This window comes from Taurulus bubalis (genome assembly GCF_910589615.1).
Source record: "Taurulus bubalis genome assembly, chromosome: 4".
Classification (NCBI taxonomy): Eukaryota; Metazoa; Chordata; class Actinopteri; order Perciformes; family Cottidae; genus Taurulus; species Taurulus bubalis.
Window position 1 is genome coordinate 1709327 of NC_136592.1, and position 15032 is coordinate 1724358.

The window sequence follows — 15032 nt, forward strand, 5'->3', positions numbered from 1 at the left end:
CACCATTAGATACAAATGCACAGAGACGAGGATGCGGTACAAGTCCAATCCTTTACTGGCGGGCGAATCCAACAACTGCATACACCAACCATTGCCGAACACATAATAGTGACAGACCAAACCAATCGAGCACAGAGTGCTCGATCCAATATACCACAGAGTGGAACAATGTGTGGCGTGAAAAGCAGAGCGTCTTTGAAACGCTCCCAGGGTGAAGATGCAGGAGTAGCTCTACTGTTGGAGCACAGAGTAGCTCTACTGCTCCGGGTTCACTAGAAACGAGCAACGTGCTTGTGTCTTGTACCAAAAATAATTCTGCTGCATGCGCGAATTGCCAAACCTTGGCTTTTTGCCGAAAGCCGAACTCCGCACACGCAACATCAGTCAAGCCCAAAATCTAAAACATTCTATGGCAACTGGACCGGGTCTTATAGGCTGCGATGTTTTTGACGAGTTCATTAAATTATCATAATTATTAGCGGAAATTTTGGGGGCATTTTTTGCCCCTCTCCTAGTGATATCAGGGGCAAACTTATATTTCTCAGGGGCAGTTTTGCCTTTTGCCCTCGTGTATTTCCGACGCTGCATCCAGACGGCCAGTCTGTAGGCTGTTCAGCAGCAGAGCCGGACCTTCTGGTTGGGCTAAAGAGCGTCTGAGGTCCCCTCTGAGCTATGGAGGGCCACGCTTTGGAGGGCCACGCTATCTGTGGCGTTTGGACAACGCTCTGATGCAAAGTGTGTGTGAAGATCGCATTCTCAGTCTGCCATCTGTGTGTTTGGTCTTCAGGAGTGTGATCAGTATTTACAGCACACACTGCTGTCATGAAGATGCGGCGCCCCAGATGTCTTCCAGCTCTCTCACGTCATGTTTTGGAGGTGGTGTCCCTCCTTTGGAGCTAACAGGGCCTCACAAAGGGTTTACAGCATTTGATCAATCCCAAGTCTCCTGTGAGCAGAGTGAAGTATTTTAGAACAGAAGAAAGTAAACACAAAATGGAAAGTAACAGTTTATACTGACAAATGCAAGAAGGACAGCTATCATAACCTCATGTGTTTAAATGAATAGATTCATAATATAACCAGAGCAAAGTAACGCGAGGCAATACATCCAGTCTGACTGAGACCGACCCCAACACAAGAGAATATATGATGAGAGAACTCAGACAGTTTTTATTTTTTAAGTGATCCCAAGTCTGTTTCTTAGTGCTTGAGCTCCAGCTGAAAGAATGAGACTAACACATTGCTGTGTTTGCCATCTGCTACACATTAATTTAATAGGATGCACGCATGTATAGTCAGATCTCTCATCACATCATTATAAATCTGTTCCTTTACACATTCACACAGTTGGCGATGCATATTACCAGCTGGTCTTTCTGCATGTGTCGGTCAAACTGTTACTTTTCATCTGGATTATGAATTACATTTGTAATTGTTGTTTAATGTTATCTAATGATTGATGAACCAAGCTCTGATTGGACAGTAGGTGGAGCTTTTATACGAGTGGATCTCTATCATCACAGAGCAGGTCAGCCGCACGAACAGGAAGTAACCCGGGAGGAAGACTCTCAGGCAACGGATGAAGAAACCAAAAGGGATTTGTTAACCATAAGCAAAACAACAACTTCAACCTACTTCCTCAAAGTGAGGAAGCGACACTATTCAACAGTAGTGATCAACATATCACAATAGCAATCGCACAGAAAGGTCAGCTACCAAGACACTAGCAAACACGCTAGAAAAACAAACGGTGGATTGTACTTTGCTAGCTGGCCTTGGGGTCGTCTGGCTGGCCCTCGGGGTCGTGTCTGTCTCGGGTCGTCTGGCTGGCCTTGGGGTCGTCTGGCTGGCCTTGGGGTCGTCTGGCTGGCCCTCGGGGTCGTGTCTGTCTCAGGTCGTCTGGCTGGCCTTGGGGTCGTCTGGCTGGCCCTCGGGGTCGTCTGGCTGGCCCTCGGGGTCGTGTCTGTCTCAGGTCGTCTGGCGGGGCGTCTGGCTGGCCCTCGGGGTCGTCTGGCTGGCTGGCCCTCGGGGTCGTCTGGCTGGCCCTCGGGGTCGTGTCTGTCTCAGGTCGTCTGGCGGGGCGTCTGGCTGGCCCTCGGGGTCGTCTGGCTGGCTGGCCCTCGGGGTCGTCTGGCTGGCCGGCCCTCGGGGTCGTCTGGCTGGCCCTCGGGGTCGTGTCTGTCTCGGGTCGTCTGGCTGGCCTTGGGGTCGTCTGGCTGGCCTTGGGGTCGTCTGGCTGGCCCTCGGGGTCGTGTCTGTCTCGGGTCGTCTGGCTGGCCTTGGGGTCGTCTGGCTGGCCCTCGGGGTCGTGTCTGTCTCGGGTCGTCTGGCTGGCCTTGGGGTCGTCTGGCTGGCCTTGGGGTCGTCTGGCTGGCCTTGGGGTCGTCTGGCTGGCCCTCGGGGTCGTGTCTGTCTCAGGTCGTCTGGCTGGCCTTGGGGTCGTCTGGCTGGCCCTCGGGTCGTCTGGCTGGCCCTCGGGGTCGTGTCTGTCTCAGGTCGTCTGGCGGGGCGTCTGGCTGGCCCTCGGGGTCGTCTGGCTGGCTGGCCCTCGGGGTCGTCTGGCTGGCCCTCGGGGTCGTGTCTGTCTCAGGTCGTCTGGCGGGGCGTCTGGCTGGCCCTCGGGGTCGTCTGGCTGGCTGGCCCTCGGGGTCGTCTGGCTGGCCCTCGGGGTCGTGTCTGTCTCGGGTCGTCTGGCTGGCCTTGGGGTCGTCTGGCTGGCCCTCGGGGTCGTCTGGCTGGCCCTCGGGGTCGTGTCTGTCTCAGGTCGTCTGGCGGGGCGTCTGGCTGGCCCTCGGGGTCGTCTGGCTGGCTGGCCCTGGGGGTCATCTGGCGGGTCGTCTGGCTGGCTGGCCCTCGGGGTCGTGTCTGTCTCGGGTCGTCTGGCCCTCGGGGTCGTCTGGCTGGCTGGCCCTGGGGGTCGTCTGGCGGGTCGTCTGGCTGGCTGGCCCTCGGGGTCGTGTGTGTCTCGGGGGCGTCTGGCCGGCTTCCCCAGCCTCTTGTCCACCACAGCTCTAATCAGCCATTTGCCCTCAGCTGCAGGCTCGTAGTGCTGCAGGCTCGTAGAGCCCTGTGATACCCTGTCCACGTGTGTGTGTGTGTGTGTGTGTGTGTGTGTGTGTGTGAAAAGGTACTTTGCTGTCTCGCTTAGAGAAGTCTGGTTTCAGAAATCTTGCGCCACAGCCACATTGTCAAAATCAGCAAAATATTCAGTCATGACATCATGTTTTTCAATAACAATAAGCTACGCTCTCTGTACTCCAACACAAGACACTGTGACAACACCGGTATTCTCCTCTTCTCACTCGCGTCTCTATCATTGTCTTCTGGCAACAAGTCAAATGACACAATAACCAACAGAAGAACCATCTGTTAGTTCTCGGTAGGGTTCTTTCTATAATGTTAACCAACATCAATCAGTGGAAACAACACGCTCTTCTACTGGACGGTTACTCTTAAATTGTTCTCATATTTGTATCAGCAGAGCGATGGGTTGGCAGTGGATACATTTGGTTGTATTAGTGCATCCAGCAGCTGTGACTGCGGTGGAGGGAACAGGATGGATAGAGGCACTGACGCTCCCTCATGTACCACAACGGACAGGCAACCTTTCCCTCAGCCTGACGCAGATGTTAAGAGCCATCGCCAGACAAACGGAATAGCACATTCTTTGACTGTTGACAATATTGGAACCAACTCTGGTTCAGCAGGGTACAAAAAAAAGATGCTGTCCTGCTGACAGGTATCTGATCAGAGATTGCCCTTATAGATGATGTAAATCCATTGAGAAACTCTACAATCTACAATGTGTATGTTCAATTAGACAAATTACAATGTCCAGCAACATATGTGTCACATTTAAGAGTTCCATCTCCCAGAGCTCAGCCTTAGAGATAGAGTAAGGAGATCAGACATCAGGAGGAGCTTGGAGTCGAGCCGCTGCTCCTTCGTGTCTAAAGGAGTCAGCTGAGGTGGTTCAGCATCTAGTCAGGATGCCTCCTGGACGCCTCCCATTAGAGGTTTTCCAGGCACGTCCAACTGGTAGGAGACCCCGGGGAAGACCCAGGACACGCTGGAGGGATTATATCTCCCGGCTGGCCTTGGAACGCCTCGGGGTCCCAGAATGAGCTGGAAAGTGTTGCGGGTGAGAGGGAAGCCTGGGTCGGCCTGCTGGACCTGCTGCCACCGCGACCCGACCCCGGATAAGAGACATAACATCTATTGCTTCTGTCCATCCGGGGAGAGGGATCCTCCTCTGTTGCTCTCCCTCAGGTTTCTTCCCCTTTTTTTCCTGTGAAAGGGTTTTTACTATCTTTATCGGGGGAGTTTTTCCTGAGTTTTTCCCGAGGTTTTTCCATCTGAGCTCCCGGGACAGGGATGTAATGTTACAGATTGTAAAGCCCTCAGAGACAAACTTGTATTTGTGATGTTGGGCTATATAAAATAAACTGAATTGAATTGAATAAGAGGGATGGAGGGATCTTCCAGAGCTATTAAGATGTTTTTAATCCTATTGAGGCAAGCCTCAGTTCTCAATAAATCAGATCTCACCGCAGTCCAAACAAGGTCAAATGTCATGTCCTCATTTCTTTGACCAGTTATAGTTCTTCATTTTACTTTAAAGTAAGAATCAAGGCCCAAGGAGAAATGTGGAACGTTAACTATTTTCAAAATAAATGAACAAAAAAAAGTTATTCATTTGTTTTCCCTATTATAGCAGAAATGTACCGAACCATGACCCAAATCAAAACCTTGGTACTGTGAATATTGTGCAACGTTACAACTTTGGTGATTGGAAAATTTCCAAATGTCTTTTGGGGATTTCAATAACCTTTTGATAAATGTTCTAGCCTTTACGGTGATAAAGTAATGACACTTGTGACATGTATTTATAAAGAGTTGTCTGCCTTCATATACTGTATGCAATAAGCCAAGTTACAGAAGGCATTGGTGTTAAAAAAAAGGTATTATTGGCATCCAATGTTTCCCCTACCATTATATTAGAAAGATAAATTCTTTGATTTCAATAACTTCACAAATTACAAAAGTACACCGACATAAAACTAAGTAATTAATAAATACATGGCGAAATGCATGTAGTTTTGGGTAAATGTTTACGTTACGCCGTTTTAACAGGCTACGCTGCAGCTTGCCTCTCCGTGAGACTCCCCCCTGAAGCTGTAAACCTAGTGGACACACTGGCATCTCACAATATAATCCATTATTTACATTTCAAGTATGTTTGCACCACCTCATTTAAATGAATTGATTAAACAGAGCTGACCAGGGCCTTGGCCCCAGGACCACCACTAGAGGGGTCTCATCGGACCACATGAACCCGTCAGCAGAGGGACGTCAATATTGGAATGGCTCACCTCTTACAATAAGGGATAGGATTACATATTCCACTTTAAAGACCCATCTCAAACAACAGCTTTAACTTGACATGTTGCACATTGTATTCAGTCTTTTCTACTTGTGTATTATGATTTTCTATCTGTATATTGTCACTTTAAAGCTTTCTATTTGCGTTAACCTGCCTTAGGACCATGGATACCGTCTGCAGTCTTTTATACCGATACCGGCTCTGTCCCCATCTAATTAATACATTAAAACAGTTGCTTGCATATGGGGATTGAGTGGAATTTAAAAGGTCATTGAATAACCTCTTTAAGACAAGTTTGTTGTTGGAGTGTCAGACATGCTATTCCTGCTCTACCGTGCACAACATAATTGCTATATTTGATAGTCAGGTCTTGTTGATTTTGAATGGAACCATGCAGCAAGATCTAGAGGTTATTAAAGGCATTTCATGTGGAAAATGTACTTTGGGCTTAAATAAAATGTGCTGCCAATGTTTAAACCCTGGATGCTTCCTCAAAGCGGTCCAGAAAAGCTCTGTTTTTTTTTTTTTAAATCAAGGCACCAGCAAAAGCAGAACGAAAAAATTCTATCAATCAAGTTCGATCATCTGTGATGTTGAAGTAGAGTCAAGCGCTAACAACCAGTCTGCACTCCTAGTGCATGTTTGTGAGGTCTGCACAGCAGCAATGGCAGAGCAGCAGGACTATGCAGAGCAGCTCTGGCTGCTCTGACTAGAGCGCTGTGGTACGCCATGAAAGAGAGCAGCAGGACTATGCAGAGCAGCTCTGACTGCTCTGACTAGAGCGCTGTGGTACGCCATGAAAGAGAGCAGCAGGACTATACAGAGCAGCTCTGACTGCTCTGACTAGAGCGCTGTGGTATGCCATGAAAGAGAGCAGCAGCTCAGGCCGTTCCAACGCTTGCAGACATTCCGCTCACGGCTGAGCCTCAGAGCTCACGCGCTGGTAGCATGTGGTCCGGAGGATGGATTAAAGCCTTTCTACAGCGTCACAAACACGGTCACATGACACTAGTCAACAGCGTTAGTTGGAGAGAGGTACAGCACTACCGTAGACTGTGGTTGAAAGATCTTAGCTGGTTTATCTCCCCTACCTTCCCTGGCTGGAAGAGTTGGATTTCATCTCTCACGTTAAATTCAGTACTGTGAGAAACTTTTGTTAATGTTATTATACTAGCTACAATTCATTTATATGATAATATTCGCTTGTCCTCTGCTCTAATATGTCTGTCGTTTCTTAAGGCACTCAACTACTGGCACATTGTCTATCATATATCGGTCCATGAACGTAGCCCTGCACCTTCTGCTGGTCTCTGTAGGTAGCTGGGCAGAGGACCATTACATGGAGCTGTATTTAACATTCTGAACATCATTACGTCAGCATAAAGCCGCTGGATGGAAAGATGTAGAGTAATGTAACCCGAGCAGCTTCTCCTTGCTTTGTTCACCGCGTGCCTTTAGCATGTTAGCTCATAGCTCTGCACTGCTCTCAAGCGGAGGTACTATTTTGTTCCAACAGACAACGTCGCCATGGAAACGTGACTTTTCCTTAGGTGAACAGTGTTAGCTCTGTCAGCACTTTCTCAGGAGTTTGTAAGGTTAGCGCCGTTAGCACTATTACCGCCTGCGCCACGATGAGAGCCGCTGATAGGCAATCAAATGCTCCCAATCTTCCACCTTTTGTCAAATTAAATACTTATTATATACTATATGTTTTGGGAATTGAGATGGAAAAGTTGTTATGTACTGGTTGTGTGCAGAATAACTGTTTAGTTCATTAGGGATTGTAAAAAAGAAAAAAGTTATGGACATTATTTAGCCCCAGTTAAGCCCCAGTCATTTTTCTCAAAAATTGCGAATGGTTTGCATACCCATACTAAAAACAAATTATCTCCTCAACCACAAGGGCTATTTGAATAATTTCAAAAGGTATAATATACAGAAAACACTTGTGATACCAGTTACAGTGCATCCGGAAAGTATTCACAGCGCTTAACTTTTACCACATTTTGTTATGTTACAGCCTTATTCCAAAATGGATTAAATTATTTTTTTTCTCAACATTCTTCACACAACACTCCATAATGACAAAGTAAAAAAAGTTTTTGGGGAAATTTTTGCAAATCTATTAAAAATAAAGAACGAAAATATAACATGTAGGCCTACATAAGTATTCACAGCCTTTGCCATGACACTCAAAAATTGAGCTCAGGTGCATCCTGTTTCCGCTGTTCATCCTGGAGATGTTTCTACAACTTGATTGGAGTCCACTTGTGCTAAATCCAGTTGATTGGACATGATTTAGAAAGGCACACACCTGTCTATATCAGGTCCCAGAGTTGACAGTGCATGTCAGAGCACAAAGCCATGAAGTCCAAGGAATAGTCTGTAGACCTCCGAGACACAGTGGCCTCCATCATCCGTACATGGAAGAAGTTTGGAACCACCAGGACTCTTCCTAGAGTTGTCCGCCCGGCCAAACTGAGCGATCGGGGAGAAGAGCCTTCGCTGCCAAAGGTTGCTCAATACCAAGTATTAAGCAAAGGCTGTGAATACTTATGAACATGTTATATTTTCGTTCTTTATTTTTAATAGATTTGCAAAAATTTCCCCAAAACTTTTTTCACTTTGTCATTATGGGTGTTGAGTGTAGAATGTTGAGGAAAACAATTAATTTAATCCATTTTGGAATAAGGCTGTAACATTACAAAATGTGGTGCAAGAGGTTCATATAGCAGTATGTGTGTTACTGGTGTATTGATTGATGATGGAACGAAAGAAAAAAAACTCCCAGGATGTATTTTCTCTCAATTATGCACATCATCGCTGCAAAGTTTGACTTTGAAGTGAAGTCACATATTTTTAGTAATTAATTTAGTGCACATTTCGTGAACTGTAGGTTTAGGTCCGCTGAGAGACAATGGTAAATGGACCCATACTTGTATAGCGCTTTTCTAGTCTTCCGACCACTCAAAGCGCTTTGACACTACATGACATCATTCACCCATTCACCCACTGATGATAGGAGCACCATGCAAGGTGCCACATCAGATTGTCAACCATTCATACACCGCAGGCGCAGCTACGGGAGCAATTTAGGGTTAAGTGTCTTGCTCAAGGACACATCAACAAGGGCTGGCGTAGCCAGGGATCGAACCGCCGATCATCTGATTGAAGGACGACCCTGCTCACCACTGAGCCACAGTCGCCCACAACGTGCCCTAACTTTTTTCCTGGACCTTGAACGCCTCTGGTTCCACAACAGAGGGGCTCTGCTCAAGCAGATGCACCAAAACATACCAAGCAAGTATCGTTTATCCATAATTATAATACGGTTAGATCAAATCAAGCATTCTGATTGGTTGAGAGTGAGTCACGGGGTGTACTTTATTCAGCCATAAAGTACTGTACAGCCTGTTTACATTTAGAGCGTTCCATATCAGTGCACCTAAAATAACAGCTAGATTTAAATTGCGCGACCGTTAGTTGTCATTTCAAGCTTGACAGTTACCAAACATTTGTGTGAACTTTGATATTTTGGGCGGAATGACTTGATGAGAATGTCAGCGGTGAATAATGTCTTTGTGGTCCCTGTTCCTGCTGTACAGTCAAACGTTGTTAATCACCACCAGGAGAGCAGAGCAGATAATGCTCTGAGAGAGACTAGTTAGCGGGGAGCGAGGGCATGAAACCGAAAACTAAGATGAGGAATGAAAAGGGTTGGATCACAAAATCGTGATCATTTCCAGTGAGAGATAATTACGTCGGTAATTTCCCGACGCGAGGCAAGTTCTCTAAACATCATGGAGGAGAAAAATGACGGAGAAAAGACGGACAGAAGCAGCGAGAGCACTTCTTTACATCGTGTCTTCCTCCACCCTGCTTCCAACCGGCCTGGTCAGTAAATCGCTGCACGTCGGGCCTAACAAAACCCTTGAACAGTACATTATTGACGATACAGTACTGCCTCTTGTACCTTATTGCTTAAGTAAGTACAATACAGACCAAGCAAGTATCGTTTATCCATAAGTCATATTTCAGTTTTTTGGCTGCAATGTGGTTGATATCTTGCTGAGGCTTTGTCTGACGGTGGATTCTGTAGGTGCACTAATCATGTGTGGCATCAAGCTAGGGATATGAACATTGATATTTCCATAACTTGGGGAGCTCTCTCAAGTCACTTTCGAGTCCTCAAGTCATATTTATGGTTTATGTTCATATTTATGTTTGAATTGTGTTATAAACCTGTAAAATGGACGTGTATGCTCCTGTAAGGCTTTGCTATCGATTCATGGGAGTACGAGGACTTGGAGAGAAGAAGACCTCCCGTTGACGAGTTCAGCCCCCAGTTTTGGGGGCGCTGGGGCTCTTTACTATGTAACAGCTGGTTCTGATACCATTAAACACTCTATTCACCAGATGCTTAGCTATTCAAATTGTACGTTTCTTTACTGTAAACCAGTCTCCTTATAAGAATAGTCCCACGTTCATGTTGTACATGTCTCTGTTTCGTGCACAGACCGGCCTCATCCAGATCGGGGAGGACCGTCTATTCATTCAGCCAGTGGGGGAACATGTTCCCTCCCAGTCGTTCTCGGGACTAAAACATCGACTGCTGCGACGCCGACGCTGTGCCCAGACTAGCTCTGCTCCAGAGGCCGACTGCAGAGCTGTACGAGGTGAGGACACGGCCGGTGGGACTGGATGGCACAGAGTATTTGAATATGGTTACATTGACTGAAAGGTTTGCTGATACTAGGGGGATCCCAAATAGTGGACTATTTGTTTGAAGGAGCCTGTTTTGACGGCCGATATCACAGCTGAAACGTCCCAGTGGTAGAAGACTGGTCATGGATCAAAGGATCATTTCCTTCTGGCTGTATGGGGCTGTTGAATGTCTGACTAGAACTGCTCAGTGTCTCCCAATGAATCGTGATGTATAGTCTAGTGTGGGGTCCAATATCGGAATGTTAATAATGTTGCTTCTTTTAATAACTCGTACACTTTCAATCAGTCCTCTTGCTGTGCGTGAATAAGAGGAATCCCCTTGTGGATTTAGTTGCTCTTTCTAAATTGGCGGGACAGTTGTAAACGTAGGAGTTCAGTGTGTGTGTTCAGCTTATTTGTAGGTGAGTAAATGCTACAACTCCTCAAGATCCGTGAGAAGACCCAAACTAAGGGTTCCACCTGCTGTGCATTGTGGGTTCCACCTGCTGTGCATTGTGGGCACCACATGCTGTGAATATCGGATCAACAAAGTCCCAACGAAGACTTTCCACACATTAGAGTGTGTGAAAGGAATCACTGAGCCTCTGCAGACGGGCGAGAGCTCTGAGCACGAGCAGAGCCGTCTGCACTCTCTGCTGAACACCAGAGGGCAAACAACATGAACTGAAGAGTCCAAAAGACCACCAGTGTACACGCACACATTCTTAATTAACATTTGCATATTCCTGGACACGTTCACAAATTTTAGTATACACTGTCATTCACCCATTCACCCATCACTGATGGGAGGAGCTACCAGAGTGAGCATTAGTGAGCAGTCACCTTCTCCTCGTGGATCAGGGTCTACACCTCGTGAACCCTGGACCTGCTGAGCTGTGACTTAGTCCAGTAGTTCCCTTCCAGGCTTAATTCCCTCTCTAAAAGTCTTTATATTGAATAATATAATACGTATTTGCATATTCAAAAACACATTTCGGAAAACTTGTAATGAAATTGTTTCAATATAATATAATATATATTTAGTGTATTTGTTTATTTGTCCTCATCATTCTGTCCTCTCATCATTCTGTCCTCTCATCATTCTGTCCTCTCATCTTTCTGTCCTCTCATCATTCTGTCCTCATCATTCTGTCCTCTCATCTTTCTGTCCTCTCATCATTCTGTCCTCATCATTCTGTCCTCATCATTCTGTCCTCTCATCATTCTGTCCTCTCATCATTCTGTCCTCATCATTCTGTCCTCATCATTCTGTCCTCTCATCTTTCTGTCCTCATCATTCTGTCCTCTCATCATTCTGTCCTCTCATCATTCTGTCCTCTCATCATTCTGTCCTCTCATCATTCTGTCCTCATCATTCTGTCCTCATCATTCTGTCCTCATCATTCTGTCCTCTCATCATTCTGTCCCCTCATCTTTCTGTCCTCATCATTCTGTCCTCTCATCATTCTGTCCTCATCATTCTGTCCTCTCATCATTCTGTCCCCTCATCTTTCTGTCCTCTCATCTTTCTGTCCTCATCTTTCTGTCCTCATCATTCTGTCCTCTCATCATTCTGTCCTCATCATTCTGTCCTCTCATCATTCTGTCCTCATCTTTCTGTCCTCATCATTCTGTCCTCTCATCATTCTGTCCTCATCATTATGTCCTCTCATCATTCTGTCCTCTCATCATTCTGTCCTCTCATCATTATGTCCTCTCATCATTCTGTCCCCTCATCTTTCTGTCCTCTCATCATTCTGTCCTCTCATCATTCTGTCCCCTCATCTTTCTGTCCCCTCATCATTCTGTCCTCATCTTTCTGTCCTCTCATCTTTCTGTCCTCTCATCATTCTGTCACCTAAGACATTACAGTGTTTCCCATAGGTTTACAGCTTCAGGGGTGGGGGGCGGCGACGACACCGACACAAACACTTAAAGCTTTTTCTGTAAATAACTTCATTTTGTGACTCCATCTGTGCTTTTATAAATAACAGAATAAAGAAAATTGCAATTACTTTCAAGTAAATCAGATTTCTCCATCAGACATTTTTTTTTGCAGTTGTGCTGCGTCCCCATATTGACGGCCATCCCAAAGCTCTTATTCTGCTCTCTTGGCATTAATACAGTGATGATAACTTTCTTTATTAGTATTAATACAGTGATGATAACTTTCTTTATTAGCATTAATACAGTTATGATAACTGTCTTTATTAGCATTAATACAGTGATGATAACTGTCTTTATTAGTATTGATACAGTGATAACTTTCTTTATTAGTGTTAATACAGTGATAACTTTCTTTATTAGTATTAATACAGTGATAACTGTCTTTATTAGCATTAATACAGTGATGATAACTGTCTTTTTAGCATTAATACAGTGATGATAACTGTCTTTATTAGCATTAATACAGTGATAACTGTCTTTATTAGCATTAATACAGTGATGATGACTGTCTTTATTAGCATTAATACAGTGATAACTGTCTTTATTAGCATTAATACAGTGATGATAACTGTCTTTATTAGTATTAATACAGTGATGATGACTTTCTTTATTAGTATTAATACAGTGATACCTGTCTTTATTAGCATTAATACAGTGATGATAACTATTTATTAGTATTAATACAGTGATGATAACTGTCTGTATTAGTAATAATACAGTGATGATAACTGTCTTTATTAGTATTAATACAGTGATGATAACTGTCTGTATTAGTAATAATACAGTGATGATAACTGTCTTTATTAGTATTAATACAGTGATGATAACTTTCTTTATTAGCATTAATACAGTTATGATAACTGTCTTTATTAGCATTAATACAGTGATGATAATTGTCTTTATTAGTATTGATACAGTGATAACTTTCTTTATTAGTATTAATACAGTGATAACTGTCTTTATTAGCATTAATACAGTGATAACTGTCTTTATTAGCATTAATACAGTGATGATAACTGTCTTTATTAGCATTAATAGTGATGATAACTGTCTTTATTAGTATTAATACAGTGATAACTGTCTTTATTAGCATTAATACAGTGATGATAACTGTCTTTATTAGCATTAATACAGTGATAACTGTCTTTATTAGCATTGATACAGTGATGATAACTGTCTGTATTAGCATTAAAACAGTGATGATAACTGTCTTTATTAGTATTACTACAGTGATAACTGTCTTTATTAGTATTAATACAGTGATGATGACTTTCTTTATTAGTATTAATAGAGTGATAACTGTCTGTATTAGTAATAATACAGTGATGATAACTGTCTTTATTAGTATTAATACAGTGATGATAACTGTCTTTATTAGCATTAATACAGTGATGATAACTATTTATTAGTATTAATACAGTGATGATAACTTTCTTTATTAGTATAAATATAGTGATGATAAATGTCTTTATTAGTATTAATACAGTGATGATAACTGTCTTTATTTGTTTCACGTTATGTTTTGCTTGTTTTTGTATGTATTTTGTCCTTTCTGTGGACTCCAGGAAGTTTAGCGGCCGCTAATGCGTTAGCTAATGGGGATCCAGTAAATAAACTAAACTAATTGGGATTGAAAAAGAAGCAGCAAAACCACAGCTGTCTGCCTCAAGCACACTGAATGCACCACATGGCAGCAGTTGTGCTGCGTCCCCATATTGACGGCCATCCCAAAGCTCTTATTCTGCTCTGTCTTGGCATTAATACAGTTATGATGACTTTCTTTATTAGCATTAATACAGTTATGATGACTTTCTTTATTAGCATTAATACAGTTATGATTACTGTATTTATTAGCATTAATACAGTGATAACTGTCTTTATTAGTATTAATACAGTGATGACTGTCTTTATTAATATTAATGCAGTGATAACTGTCTTTATTAGCATTAATACAGTGATGATAACTGTCTTTATTAGCATTAATACAGTTATGATGACTTTCTTTATTAGCATTAATACAGTTATGATTACTGTCTTTATTAGCATTAATACAGTGATAACTGTCTTTATTAGTATTAATACAGTGATGACTGTCTTTATTAATATTAATGCAGTGATAACTGTCTTTATTAGCATTAATACAGTGATGATAACTGTCTTTATTAGTATTAATACAGTGATGACTTTCTTTATTAGCATTAATACAGTGATGATAACTGTCTTTATTAGTATTAATACAGTGATAACTGTCTGTATCAGCATTAATACAGTGATGATAACTTTCTTTATTAGTATTAATACAGTGACAACTGTCAATATTAGTATTAATACAGTGATGCCTGTCTTTATTATTATTAATACAGTGATGATGCCTGTCTTTATTAGTATTAATACAGTGATGATGCCTGTCTTTATTAGCATTAATACAGTGATAACTGTCTGTATTAGCATTAATACAGTGATGATAACTTTCTTTATTAGCATTAATACAGTGATAACTGTCTTTATTAGTATAAATACAGTGATGACTGTCTTTATTAATATTAATGCAGTGATAACTGTCTTTATTAGCATTAATACAGTGATGATAACTGTCTTTATTAGTATTAATACAGTGCTGACTTTCTTTATTAGCATTAATACAGTGATGATAACTGTCTTTATTAGCATTAATACAGTGATAACTGTCTTTATTAGCATTAATACAGTGATAACTGTCTGTATCAGCATTAATACAGTGATGATAACTTTCTTTATTAGTATTAATACAGTGACAACTGTCAATATTAGTATTAATACAGTGATACCTGTCTTTATTATTATTAATACAGTGATGATGCCTGTCTTTATTAGTATTAATACAGTGATAACTGTCTGTATTAGCATTAATACAGTGATAACTGTCTGTATTAGCATTAATACAGTGATGATAACTTTCTTTATGAGTATTAATACAGTGATGATAACTGTCTTTATTAGCATTAATACAGTGATGATA

The 15032-nt window shown here is 42.7% G+C and overlaps 1 protein-coding gene across 1 annotated transcript in view; it reads left to right on the forward strand.

Moving 5' to 3' along the window:
* Positions 1-15032, forward strand: part of adamts17 (ADAM metallopeptidase with thrombospondin type 1 motif, 17) — a gene marked incomplete at its 5' end in the record, with an annotated part of 89253 nt that overhangs the window by 6015 nt on the left and 68206 nt on the right. Inside the window, one exon of the mRNA XM_079217429.1 lies at positions 9900-10059. Within this exon, the coding sequence (XP_079073555.1) occupies positions 9900-10059 (160 nt within the window). The remainder of the gene's footprint in view (positions 1-9899; positions 10060-15032) is intronic.